The sequence below is a fragment of the Podarcis liolepis genome (genome assembly GCF_965112155.1).
Source record: "Podarcis liolepis genome assembly, chromosome: 4".
Classification (NCBI taxonomy): Eukaryota; Metazoa; Chordata; class Lepidosauria; order Squamata; family Lacertidae; genus Podarcis; species Podarcis liolepis.
Genome location: NC_139558.1, coordinates 55,012,552 through 55,025,817, shown reverse-complemented (window position 1 = coordinate 55,025,817; position 13,266 = coordinate 55,012,552). Strand labels below are relative to the sequence as shown.

At 39.4% G+C, this 13,266-nt stretch overlaps 1 protein-coding gene across 5 annotated transcripts; it reads right to left on the bottom strand.

Moving 5' to 3' along the window:
• Positions 1–337: 337 nt before the first annotated feature.
• EPCIP (exosomal polycystin 1 interacting protein) lies at positions 338–11,383 on the bottom strand. 5 transcript variants are annotated; one of them, XM_083500254.1, is made up of 4 exons: positions 11,239–11,383; positions 7,428–7,539; positions 6,357–6,523; positions 338–3,734 (listed from the first exon to the last, which is right to left on the bottom strand). In XM_083500254.1, the coding sequence occupies exon 4, from the start codon at positions 3,668–3,670 to the stop codon at positions 3,005–3,007; it is 666 nt and encodes a 221-aa protein (XP_083356380.1). In that variant the 5' UTR covers positions 3,671–3,734; positions 6,357–6,523; positions 7,428–7,539; positions 11,239–11,383; the 3' UTR covers positions 338–3,004. The 5 variants fall into 5 exon arrangements, with proteins under 5 accessions (XP_083356380.1, XP_083356382.1, XP_083356383.1 ...); XM_083500256.1 differs by lacking the exon at positions 7,428–7,539; XM_083500257.1 differs by lacking the exons at positions 7,428–7,539; positions 11,239–11,383 and having other exon boundaries at positions 6,509–7,050.
• Positions 11,384–13,266: the final 1,883 nt, after the last annotated feature.

Below are 13,266 nucleotides of genomic sequence, written 5' to 3'. Positions count from 1 at the left end.
GGGAGTCACAATCGTCCCTGTAATGTGTTAGTTTACTGAGCAATATAGAGTATGGTGTGTGGGTGTGGGTGTGGGTGTGAGAGAGAGAGGAACCCAGCCTATAGGAGGCATTAACAACATAAGGGGGCTATATGTAAGAAGAAATAGGACCTCTGCCACCCACAGTTGTTGCTGAAGTGGCTAAAGGAGGAATGTGCACTGAATTAGGACTCCTGCAAGAAGTCAGCTAGTTGCATTGAAAGTCCCTCAAAGGCATATGTTTTAATATTTCATTGCACACACATTTGCAAGCTACACAGAAGCTTCGAAATAGAGCGTACTAGAAAATAATATAAAATACTTCAAAACCGTCTTTTATTCAGCATAATCACGTAGCTCAAGCAAAATCACTTGCTAGTTGGCATTAGTAAAAACTGCAAAGAATATAGCTGTGCTTAGTTAAAACTTGATGTGCATGATAACATTTTCATCTGGTAAAACTGGATACATTATTGTTCACACTGTTTACTGAGCTTAGTATTCCAAATACAAACTGCATCTCAAACAACGTAACTCATAAGTAATTATTATCAGCTAGTCAAATGTCAAGAGCTATGGTGTTACAAGGAGAAATCCACATCACAGTTAAATAATATGATCATGAATATTGTATAAGAAAGTCATTTGACATTAAAGTTACGTATATTATTTCCAAAAGTTGCTGATTTGACATTGTGTTTATCTACATTGTTTTTTATCTGGTCAACAAGACATAGTAATAAGTTCAGAATGTTCTTTTGATTTATTCTCTCTAAGCATCATTTTGTGCTATACAGTAACAAAACATGTTTTAATCTGCTCATACAGTTGAAAACCCCAGCTACAGGTGCATTTACCTGTATGAGGCACACAATACTGAGTATACAGTTGATGTCCACAATCACTGCATTTTAATGTGTGCATATAAAACATTTAAATGTGTATATTAAATATGTAATATATATGAAGAGGCTTGAAAGCATAAGAATCCAGCACTGCAGAAACACTATAGGAAGTAGAGGAGCCAATGATCTGGAGAGCTTTGTGCTAACCACTTGTGTAGTGCTGAGAAGTACACTGAGGGGTAATGTAATTACCTGGAATGAAGCCATTAATTTGCTTATTTTAATTTACACATACTTAGATTTTGTACTAATAAAATTACAGAATAAAACTTAAGACATGAAGTACCTAAATCATTGTCCAAGGCAGTTCTTAACCTTACAGATGTGTTTGATTCCTACTCCTTCATGGCTCCATTGCCTACTGCTTCAGTAATATTTGAATGAGGGAAGGCGTCAATAACATGGTCATTTCCTGGGCCAATGTCTAAACACTACTACAACTACCATTTGGTTCTTCCCTCCCTTGAACAGTTGTCATTCCAACTGGTCACCTTAAGAACACTTGCATAACTTCATGATGGAAGGGCCAATTGCATGGTTATTTCCCATGCCAGTGGCACCAGCTGCCAGTGAGATCATGGCTGGCATAAGAAGTATTTCTTTTGCCTGATCTTCCATGTTTAAGCATTCAAACAGCTGTTATTTGGCTGCTTCCTTCTCTCCCTGAACGTTTGCCATTCCAGCTGGTCACTCTTAAGAACAAGTATGTTAAGTTTAAAAATTAGAACCTGAGTTTGCATGTTTTCAGCTTCCTTCCTGATCCCTTCCCCTTTTGTGTTAGACCGTGTTTGGTTGCAGGATTACAGTCTTGCTTTTTAACGTTTGAACAGTGCACAGTACATTTTAGGCACTCTTATAAATGTTTATTAATATAATAGAGCATCATGGGATGGAACAAGATGGAACAAGTGCTGTAAAGAGCTGGTACTTATCAATATTTAAGGCTGTCGGTACTTAACACTTCAAATCTTGGAAGTGGTTTTTTGGCACTGCTTCAAGGGTTCTGGACATTTAAAATATTTTCCTCAATCTGAATTAGTGTTCAACCTAAGAGCTGAGTCCTATACATGGTTAGATCTCTAGCTCATATTTGATGGGTCTGTAGCATGAAGTGGACAGCTACTTTGTCCCATCAATTTTTTTTCCATCCAGGAAGCTGGTTTATTATATTTTTATCATAGTGGAATTTAATTATGCATTTCAGGACATATGAATAATCCAACTACTGCATGAGTTATGTTTTGAAGCCTCCTGTTTTCAGGATTTGTACCAGTTATTTCTTTCAACTGAAAGAAGATTAGTCAAGCAAACTCATCACAACTTCCTGAATTATTCCAACTCCCCTTATAACTCTTGACATATTTTTCTCTCTGTCACTGGACATCTACAAGTTTGTTAGGTGCTTATTTTAATGTAGCTGCTTTTAATTATATGTTATGGCATTATTTTCCAATTTAAAATGTTGGTAAGATCAATCCATATTTGCCAAGCAATATCCTAGGATACCTGATCCTATGGACCCAGTTCAGAGTAATGCTTGGGCACTTTAAGCACAGCATACTTTAAGGGCATACTTCATGATGAATAATGATTGGGAGTTAGTGCTGAATCTATTGAGCTCTATAAACAATTTTGTTGCTTGAGATAGGACCAAAGAGTCAAGTAGTCAGTTAGCCTATGTTTTGAACATAGCAGGTTGTAGACAGCTAACAGAGGAGCTCTGAATGAAAACGAACTCCCCCATTGTTTACTCAAATAGAAAATATAGAGCCAGTGCTAATTTGGTTTCATTCTACATTTTTATTTGTGTGTGTGGTTTGAAGCAAAGGTGGGGAACCGAGAGCCAATTTCTAGCCCTCAGAGCTCTTCTCAGGCCATGCCCTTCACTGGCCCTACTTCATACCCTGATTGTTTTTGCATGGCTGGCATGGCCCCTCCCATCATTGGCATGGTTGCCCCAAAGTGAGTGAATCCCTTGGGGATTCCATCTTCTAAAGGAATGCCAAGAGCTCTGTTTCTACAGGATCATATTTCTGGCAACAGCCTATGGCTCCTCTATAGAAATGGCCAAGCATACTGTGTTAGTATATGAATGTTATAATGCAGCTTTTGTTATTTGTGGTGAAGAACGTGTCCAAATATGGCAGATGTGGAAAGTGGTCTGTAATGTTGGAGATGTTTTCCACACTGTATGATTTTAGTGGAGAGTAGCCATTGAAGAGAGAGGTGTCTAAAACAGCAATGTATGTGATCATGTTTCTGTCTCTGCATGGCATCTTTAATTTGCCTTGTGCTTCATTGTCGTGGCTGCTGTATATAGTTAAGCTTTGTTCTCGTATCTGGCCATTGATCTCACTTTTTATCTGTAGTCTTCGCAGTCCCCAAATGGTCAGATATTTTGCTGACAGCGGAATCGTGCCACATAGTGAGAGCTTCAGGTCATACACAGCTGTAAAGTTCAACAGCATTCTCAGCATGGATGTTTCCGTGAACCAAATTGTCAGATTATTGTAGTAGCTTTTGTCTATTGTATAGGGCAAAACAGTCTTGCAGTTGCAGATCAGATTTGCCAGACTGTAATCGCAGTCATTGTCACTAATATCATCAGGACATGTGCAGTTACGAATCGTGCTTTCCTTGGTGAAAATAAGAGTATTATTCTTTTGGCCTTGTACAAAACTATCCAGACAGAAGCCTAAGAAGCCAACCAAAAAGAGATGGTGTCCATGGGCTAATACTGCCAACATTATTACTGTGTTCTTAGCCACAAGAACCTCACTTCATTAAATCAGCAGATCTGATGACTGCAACCTACAGAGAATAAAAGTAAGATGATTATTACCATACAGCACACACCCACAATTTTCCTACCTTGTCTATTTATGGCTGGTTTCCATCAATCTAAGCAGGCCCAAATTACTGAGAGTTGAGGGCAGTAATTACTTTTGGAGACCATGAAACCCTCTTTGCAGAACAAGTAGAGATTTGTCCCAGGCTGAAATTCCTGCTTCTGTAGGAATTTGGGTTGTCTTGGTACGTTGCTGTCTCTAGCTGTAAAACAGAGAATAATGATGATATAATTCATAGGGTCATTGCAAAGACAAATGAGATGGATTATGAAGTACACTGCACATTGAAACTTTGATAAGAAACAATCATATTTTAATGCTGAACTTTACCGGTCCTTACTTCATAGACTTCAGTTTTAATTCTTTCGCAGTCCTTAATGCAATAACCAAAGATGAGATGTGCCTTGAATCAGTTTTTCATTAACTTCCATAGAATACAGACTGGAGCTTTCCTCTTGGTCTTCTGAGCACTTCCTTTATTCTAGAATAGCTGTGCACAGGCATCAGTCAGGACAACATGCAGCTGATTCAGATTTGCAACAAGTTAAGTAAGTTTTATTGGCTTCATCATACACCATAATAAAACTAAAATACGAGAACAAAATAAAATCCAATAATTCAGAGGATCTGCACTATATTACAATCCATAGCCAGATGACAGCACAGTATGCTCTGTGTTATAGTTGAACTGATGTTCTCTGCATAGGAATTAGAATGATGGCAATGTGACATTTTCCTGCTTGCTCTATTTCTGCTTGGAGGTGTAAACTGTTTGGCAAGTCTTCATTGCAGAAAAAAAGTACAGTCCTTGGGCAGTTGCCCATGTGTGGTCTCCCATAGAGCAGTGTGTAATATAGTAGCAAGTTTTTAATACTGTATTTTCAATTTGTAATCCTCCTGGGACCTCATGGTAAAGGCAAGGAAAGAGATCTAACAAGTAAACCTCTTTAGACTGGAGAAAGTTGTAGCTGCTTTGCTCTATTTTCCATGAGATTTGTGCTAGAAGTCAGTTACTTCCAGGGTTGAATTACAATGTTGTTGATCCATATTCTGAGGTCCAGGCATCTTATGTCGTGCTTTGCTTCTTCTAGAACATGCTCAGCTTTCAGAGAAGCTGTGCATCCATTCACATGACTTCTCAAAGGGCAGGCAGTCTTCCAGACATGGGGATGTATGAAATAGGGTAGCCCAAAACATGTATCAGGGTGCGGGGATATATGAATTTTAGTTTCTTATTCAGTCTATTCATGCAGTTCTGTGTATAGGGAACTAGTAGCCACCATCAGCTATGTTTCAAGGTAGTACCCCAGCATACATTTCAAATCTTCTGCAGCACAGAATATTCTGTTCCTCATGATGATCAGGGTATGATATTCAGAAGACATCATAGCCATTTATCCTGTGTTGCCTTGTAAGAAGGAAATATTCTTTCAAAGACAGAATAGGATCAGATGTCCTAAAGCTGTCTCCACTCTACTCTCATATATTCCCCCATCCGAATAAGTGAGAATGGTGTTTTCTACCTTTTAAAACCCAATATTTAGTTCAGACTCTTTGTGGATATCTCTTCAACAACATACCAGAGATGCCAATAAAATGCAGTTAATACTAAACAAAGGTCAAATTCATCTCACCTGCAACACTTTTGAGGTTAATTGAGTTACCTCAATAATAAATTGGTCACAAATGTCTATGAGCCCAATCATGCATTAACAAGCAGATCCAATTACAAGTTTCCTGACAGCGTTTTCTCATTTTTTAGCTTGGTTTCTAGGCTCGGGTAAGTCAACTAAATCAAAACATCTACAGTACCACTATTGTGCTATATATAGACTAATATTTTGCTGGCACTTTGTTTAGCTCTGAACTTGTTTATCTATTTGCCAAGTAACATGCTGCAACACAACAGTCCTAGAAAATGTTTTAACAAGTGCAGCATGAACTGCACTACAGTAATTTTTAAGGAAGGAGCAGATAGGCATCACTTGTAGGGAATATTGGAGTGGGAGGGGAGGTTTATATTTCCATAACAAAGTTTGTGGGGTTTTAGCTCTCACTTCACTTAATTGTTCCATCTACCAATCGGCAAAAAGGCAATATATTTTGGAAACTGCTGAAGCAGAAAATTCAAATGACACTCCCTCTACAGTGAAAATAAAATGGATTAACTTATTGACCATTCATGGCTTTTACAATGATGCCTCAAATCTGCCACCGAAGGCGGCAGTCTCATTCTGCCTAATGCTATGGCTAGTGCAACTGGGCAGGCAAAAGGAGGCATGCAACTTGTCCCTAGATTTTCTTAAATTGTGGCAGCAGAGGCTTTTATGGCTGCCAGTTGTTTCCGAGTTTGTGTGTATCCACTCTGGTTGGAGTAAAGATGATGCTCCATTGTGTGAGGGATGGTATTAAGAAAAAGGGGAGCGAATGTGGCTACTGTTTCTGGTTTATTCTATCCAGGGTTGGTACCTTAGCTATATCACCTGAAGCAGCCCATGTATTTGAGTATAATAATCCAATGTTGTGAATAATAACATCAGTAAAAATACTATATTTGAGAAACAACTTATATCTATTTACTTACCTTAGCTTTGCTTTATTCATATCATGCCTCCAAAACCAGCACCACTTCACATTTGACTTGACTCAGTATGCTTAAGCAGAGTTCTTCCATATAAGCAGTACTCTTATATCTTGAAGTTGCAAGAAGAGTTACTTTTGGAAATGTTTTCTCACCTTTTCTGGCTCTTTCTGCAACACAAACTAGTGTCAGTGAGTCCTGAAGTTTCTCTGTGCTTCAGCAAGTACCACCCTGAGCCACATACTCTTCCTCTGATAATTTTTACCACCCACACTGCACTGATATTTGATCCAAGGGTTACCTACATGGTCGTGCGTGTTTCAAGACTCCTACTCAAACTACTTTACTGCTTGCATCATTCGGCATTTTGAAAAATAGTTTCCCTGTAGCGGTTGGCAAGCTGCTCTTTATGAGAGTGGAAAATCTGTTTGACTACAATGACAAAGTCTGTTACGATCAATCACCGGCTCCTGTTCTTTAATGCATCTTTTGAACGGCTATTAGAATGGGGAATAGAGAATACTTGCTGGAACTCAGACATATAAAAACCAGCTACTTGCCATTTAAGAATAGTTTTTAACAGAAATTGCTCATTATCTGTAACCTATGTACCTTTTAAGAAGTGCAGGAAGTGACTGCCTTTCTTATACAACAATGCTAAAGCATCCACAACACCATAAAAACAGCAATAGCATCTTTTTTGGGTAAATATTCAAAAGATTTGAAGCACTATCAAAAAATTCTCACATCAGCGCTCATAACCAAATTTCAGATAGGTCAGGATTTTGTTTGACTAGTAATAACAAGGGTTGTTATTCTGACATTCATTCACGGATACAAATAATAATAATAATAATAATAATAATAATAATAATAATAATAATAATTTTATTTCTACGCCCTCCCCAGCCAGGGCCAGGCTCTGGGCGGCTAACACCAAATATGAATTACAATAAAACGTAATAGAAACAACAACAAACAAACAGTTAATTAAAATACGGCTTAAAATGCAGCCACATTTTAGTAGCAGGCCATAAATCAAAACCATAAAGGGAGGAAATATCAGATATTCACCCAAGCCAGCTATCCATGCTGGTCCTACATTGAGGCTTTTATTGGCCTGTATCTTCATTTGCAGTTATATTGATCTCTTTTACCTCCATTTCTTGCTTCAGGTGTTTAGATCCTATTTGAAAACCAGGGGGTATAAAAACTGTCACTATTTACATGTTTGGATAATATTTTTCCTTCAACAACCCCCTGGACTGGTTGGATGCAGAGGAATGGTGGGAGGAACCAGCTGGGGAACCATCAAGGGAAGAAGGCTCAGAGATGGAAGGGGGCAGCACAACGATGAGTGATCAGAGAGAAAAGAGGGAGAAGTCTGGGAGGAGGAGTTATCGGAAGTTGAAGAGGTGACAGATCTTAGTGAGCTGGGAGAGTCTGTGGCAGAAAAGTCCAGAATCAGAGGCAGAAGCTGAAGCAGAGGAGGAGGCCAAGAAATGAGTCAAGCTGGTGAAGAGTCATGGGTATCTTCCCTTTCTGCTGCGGTCAGCTTCCCTCCACCCGCTTCCCAGAACCAGATGGTCCCCTTATGGGACAGCTGCATATTCCTACATTGCAGGTGGTTGGACTAGATGATCCTCGGAGTCCTTTCCAACTCTACAAGTATATGATTCTATGCTTCTCTATGCATGCCTGACCTGGCCTTAAGAAAATTCCAATTTCATAATATATTGGGGCAAATTTGTGTAAACAACACAAATTTAAGTTAATAGCCAACATTTGTCATACTCAGAGTAGACACATTAAAAATATTAGTTTCTTCTCCATTTATTTCAATTTACAATCCAACAGCTAGTTCTATGTAAGCACTGTGTATGACTAGCACTGAATATTGCCCATATTATTTTATAAACAGAAATGAGCAGCAATAATAAGTTTACAAATAATAAGTAGAGAGGAGGGGAAGGAAGCAAACTAAAAAAAGGGTAAAAATACTAAAACCTTGTAGTTGAAGTAAAAAGTAATCTGCTTTCAAACAGCAGTTTAGTAGAAGTCTTAAAACAGTACTTTCCCAAGTTTAATATACTGTACATTATTTAGGCCTTGTGGTTGGTTCTGTGGTGAAGCATTAAACTGCCTAGATAAGATGGAATTAAATTGGGAGCTTGTTATAAATAACATTCCAGTAGGACTAGATAGTAGTCCCCTGATCCTTAAAAAAAATAGAGGGGAAAACCCAACCACTAGTTTTCTGTAAATAAATTCTAGGACCTGTTTTGCTGTCATGACTGCAAAAGCCTCCAAGATGAGTTTGTGCAGATGTTTTGTCTCATTGTTAATTCCACCAGGCCAATGAACATCCTGTTCAAAAACATAAATCTGTAAGGGCTTTATTTCTGAGAAAATGTTTGTTTTTTAGTATCCCTGGCATCCAAAACCCTTTTGGGGTCTCATTTGACAATATACTACACAGTGGTTCAGTTTGGATGCTAAGCAAACAATGGTTGGGTACTATGTGAATGAGTTTGTGCACCCCCTCCTCTTCTTGTGCACTCTGTGATTCAGTATGTCCTTTCTTGGTTTGCAGCAAACCATCATTTGTTGTTGCAACCAACCTGGCAAAATAATTTGTGCTTGCTGTGCAAACCAAGATCAAACTTGGATTTACAATCATGATTTGCAAGGCAAAACCAAAGCCATAATTTTGTTTTGTTTTTGCCTCAGATGTAATTACGGACAATGGTTTGCTACAAGCATGGACATGAGGGGAAGATGCAAAGTATGAGGAAGCCTAGAAGCCCAAGGCTTATTCCAAGGCTATGGTGGGGTCTTATGTTTTGAACCAATCCATTGAGAAAGTTGCTTACAAAGTCATGGCAGTTTGTGATGGAACGGTCTTTTGACATCATATTAACAAGCACCCAGAAAGTAAGTGTTGTAACTCTCACTGCCGAATTCACATAGGGGAATTCCTTCTTTGAAAAATGCTTCCCCCAGATCTCCTTGCATAGGTATACACATAGTTGATGTAAATGGTTTCTTCCTGGTGAAATTTTCTGAGCAAACCCCATAAAACAATAGCTCTTGTAGTTCATCATTAGTTAGCTACATTCTATTGACTGCAAATACAGTAGCAACTTTAGGAACAAATAACAGCAAGGGGGTGTTGTGTATTGAGTCAAAGGATTTTATATCTGTATTATTATTGTCTGTATTTGCATTAGGGTAAAGTAACTGCCTTTTGGTTTCAAAGGGTACTGCTACTATTGGTTCATTTAAGCTGCTGTATTTGGATCCTCTGTCTTATTGGTTTCCTCCAAAAGGCAGGACTGTGATTGCCTGATATTGTTCCCTCCAAAATGTATCCTTTCTAGCTAATTCCCTGTCCCTATAAATGTAGCTTTCCCCTCCTCAGTCTTCAGTCCTGTTTGCCTTAATAAAGAAGTGTTACTAGAGAACTGTCTCCAGCATATTATGTCAAGAGAGCTGAAATCACAAACCCCACGTCACAACAGGGGGGATATCTGGTGGGGAACAGAGTAGGGCTGAGAGGGTTAAACCTCCCCTCTCCCCATACCATGTCCCAGTCTGGATCAGGGTATCCTGCAGCTGGTTATTCTAAGCAAATAATGTCTAGCTGTAAGCATGCTTTTTAACACGTGCTTATTATAATGTGTAGTTTGGCCCTAAATCTATGTGTATTGTTGTTTTACATTTTTAAGCAACATCATTGCCTTTAAAACAAGAAAAGCTATAGAGAAAGAATGTGAGTTTTTTAATAAGCTTCCCAGGTTTTAGCTCCTGGAATTAGTTTTCTTTTAGATAAACTTGCAGATGCCAGTGGAATGATTGCATTGCCAATGTTTGTTTTACCCAAGCATGTGGTATCATAGCCGCCTGTCACTCCCACTAAATGTTTCTACTGATACTGGAAGAAAGCATTTTCCTAAAGTGGGACTGACAAAGATAGGAATTCAAAATTTTAACGGGAGGCAACTTAAACATGAAAGCAAACATGCAAGGGAAAATATTACCTCCAAAAGAAATAATGATAAACTAAATTTGCCAAGCTGACAACTCCTTTTTGAACTTCCTACATGTTGAAGGAGCACAGTGAGAGTGTAGCCAGGTCTTAAAAACTGCTTGAAATCTGAGGTATTAGAATTACACCACAAGGTTCGTTACTGGCACTGGAGTAACAACAGCACTTTTCACATGCCCCCTTTCACATATTAGTTATATCAAGTTAATCTTGAATACAGTACTCTTTTCCTCCCTGACTTGGGCTGCATGGTTTGTAGCTTTATGCTTTAACTAAATAGCACAGAAACCTCTTACAAATAAAACAAATCCTTGAAACATACGGGTAATTTCCTAACGACAGGTTTCATGATAAAAATGTACCGTATTTTTCGCCCCATAGGACGCACACACATTTCCCCTTCATTTTTGGAGGGGGAAAAGTGCGTTCTATAGGGCGAAAAATATGGTAATTTGATTTTTGCTCTTATCCCTGTACAGTCAACACAGCTCAGAAAACTAGTCTCGATAAACTTGGAAAGTTTGAGACCAAATTGACTGTTTTTCATTTATTAGCTTCATTGCTTATATAAAGAATGTTAATTCAGAAATAATAATAACATGCACACGTAGTGTTCTGATATTAAAAGTCTCTGTCCTGAGTTTACAAACTTATTCATAGGAAAAGCTACATGGTACTGAAGTTTGAGATTCAGAAAGAGACTTTCAGGAATGAAGCTTAATGACAGAACGCTGCTGTGGTAGAAAGCGGCTTGTTTCTCGGGCATTAGGAATTACGCTCTGCTCTTTCTATAATAGCAGCACACAATTTTGTTTAGCAACAGAGAAGAGTACTTACGCTTCTTGTCTGTTGAGTAGTTTGGCGGTGTTGCTCTTCACTTTGCAGATTTTATCTGCGACTGTACTGGTGCTTTGCTTTCATTTGACAGCCTGGTTAATCAACAAGACCGGGTGGAATGTGTGGTCTTGCACTTACTGTTCTTTTATGTTTTCTGGAGGCTTGCAGCCTGAGCTACCATGACAACCAGGAGAGACGCTTGAGGCCTACACCACTTCATTAATAACTCAGTAAAATAAATACCTAGTTTTATTAGCCCCTCTTGCACAGATTGGCAGTTTAAGATTTTGTATTAGAAATGACAGAAAGCATACAGGAAGGCATATGTACAGTTGTAAAACAAAATAGCCACAATCTGTAAGATGTCTGTGAAAGAAGAACAGGACACTGAGAGTTCTTCTTTATCTTAACACCATAGGAGCCAACTCCTGGGGGGAGGGGTGTTTTTGGACCCCACAATAAAATATTTGATGGGGCTGGGCTCCCTCCATGTTAATGGGCATTGCCATTCAAATGTTGTGCATGATCAATTATGTGGGTTGGGGCTTTCCTGACCCCCCCATATTTTATTTAAGTTACAGGTTACAGTTTAAGTTAATAGTTACAGTTTGGAACAGGTGACAGTTTGGAACAGGTGACAGCAATCAAGGGGCACTGAGATTGGTGTGGAAGCTGAGGGGGCATATATTCAGACTTAATTTGTGAACAGATTTTAACTGTGTTGCATATGTAAACTCTCCATAGGTACTGAGTTGCTGTGTAGACTACCAGCTTTTTGTTACCTGGACCAGGCATCTTTTTGCATGGAAAATGTGCTGGTTATTGTGTTCAGAATCCCCAGCAGTAGGACACATTTTGATGGAAGAAATTTGGTACACTACTTGCTTTCCATGATTTCTGTTGTCATGTGTTGTTGTTTAGTCGTTTAGTCGTGTCCGACTCTTCGTGACCCCATGGACCAGAGCACGCCAGGCACTCCTGTCTTCCACTGCCTCCCGCAGTTTGGTCAGACTCATGCTGGTAGCTTCGAGAACACTGTCCAACCATCTCATCCTCTGTCGTCCCCTTCTCCTTGTGCCCTCCATCTTTCCCAGCATCAGGGTCTTTTCCAGGGAGTCTTCTCTTCTCATGAGGTGGCCAAAGTATTGGAGCCTCAGCTTCACGATCTGTCCTTCCAGTGAGCACTCAGGGCTGATTTCCTTAACAATGGATACATTTGATCTTCTTGCAGTCCATGGGACTCTCAAGAGTCTTCTCCAGCACCATAATTCAAAAGCATCAATTCTTCGGCGATCAGCCTTCTTTATGGTCCAGCTCTCACTTTCATACATCACTACTGGGAAAACCATAGCTTTTACTATACGGACACATACATATGTCACGTACATATGGATAATAAATGCTATTTTAGAACATAGGATAGTATCCAACAAAATAGTTCAGTTAGTTGAAGGATTTCTGTCTGTGCAGTGGAACGTCTCCTCCCTCTTCCTTCCCCTTCCTTTGCAGCCCTTGCACCCTCCCCAACCTGCTCTGGGGGTTGAGGGAAATCCAGGAACATAGTTTGGGAGAGGCACAAGGAGAGGGAGGGGAAGTTCTGTTGCACAGCTAAGAAACTACTTGGTTGGATAATGCCCACAATGTTTGTTTCCTTACTTGTGGGACTCATGCTGTGGAGATTAGGGTTCCAAATTGCATGAGGAGCCAGTCTGAGCAGAATAGGCTGTCAGACGCAGGCTTTCAGCTCAAATGGGGACTGAAGGGAAGGGCCATGAAGACCACAATCTAGGGGATGGCACCAATGAACATACCCCTGCTCCCTCTCCTCATGTAACTGGAATTACCTGAGGGGGGGAGAGCTGAGGAATTAGTTGGTATTATTTCTCATTAAACCAAATTAAAGTGCAGAACATTAAAGTGTTGAACATCACATAGAAAACTCCGTGGAACTTGAGATCTCCTTCCAGTTTGATACAGAACCAATTAATGAATCTTTGTTGGGCATGGTTGCTCAACCATCTGTGGACC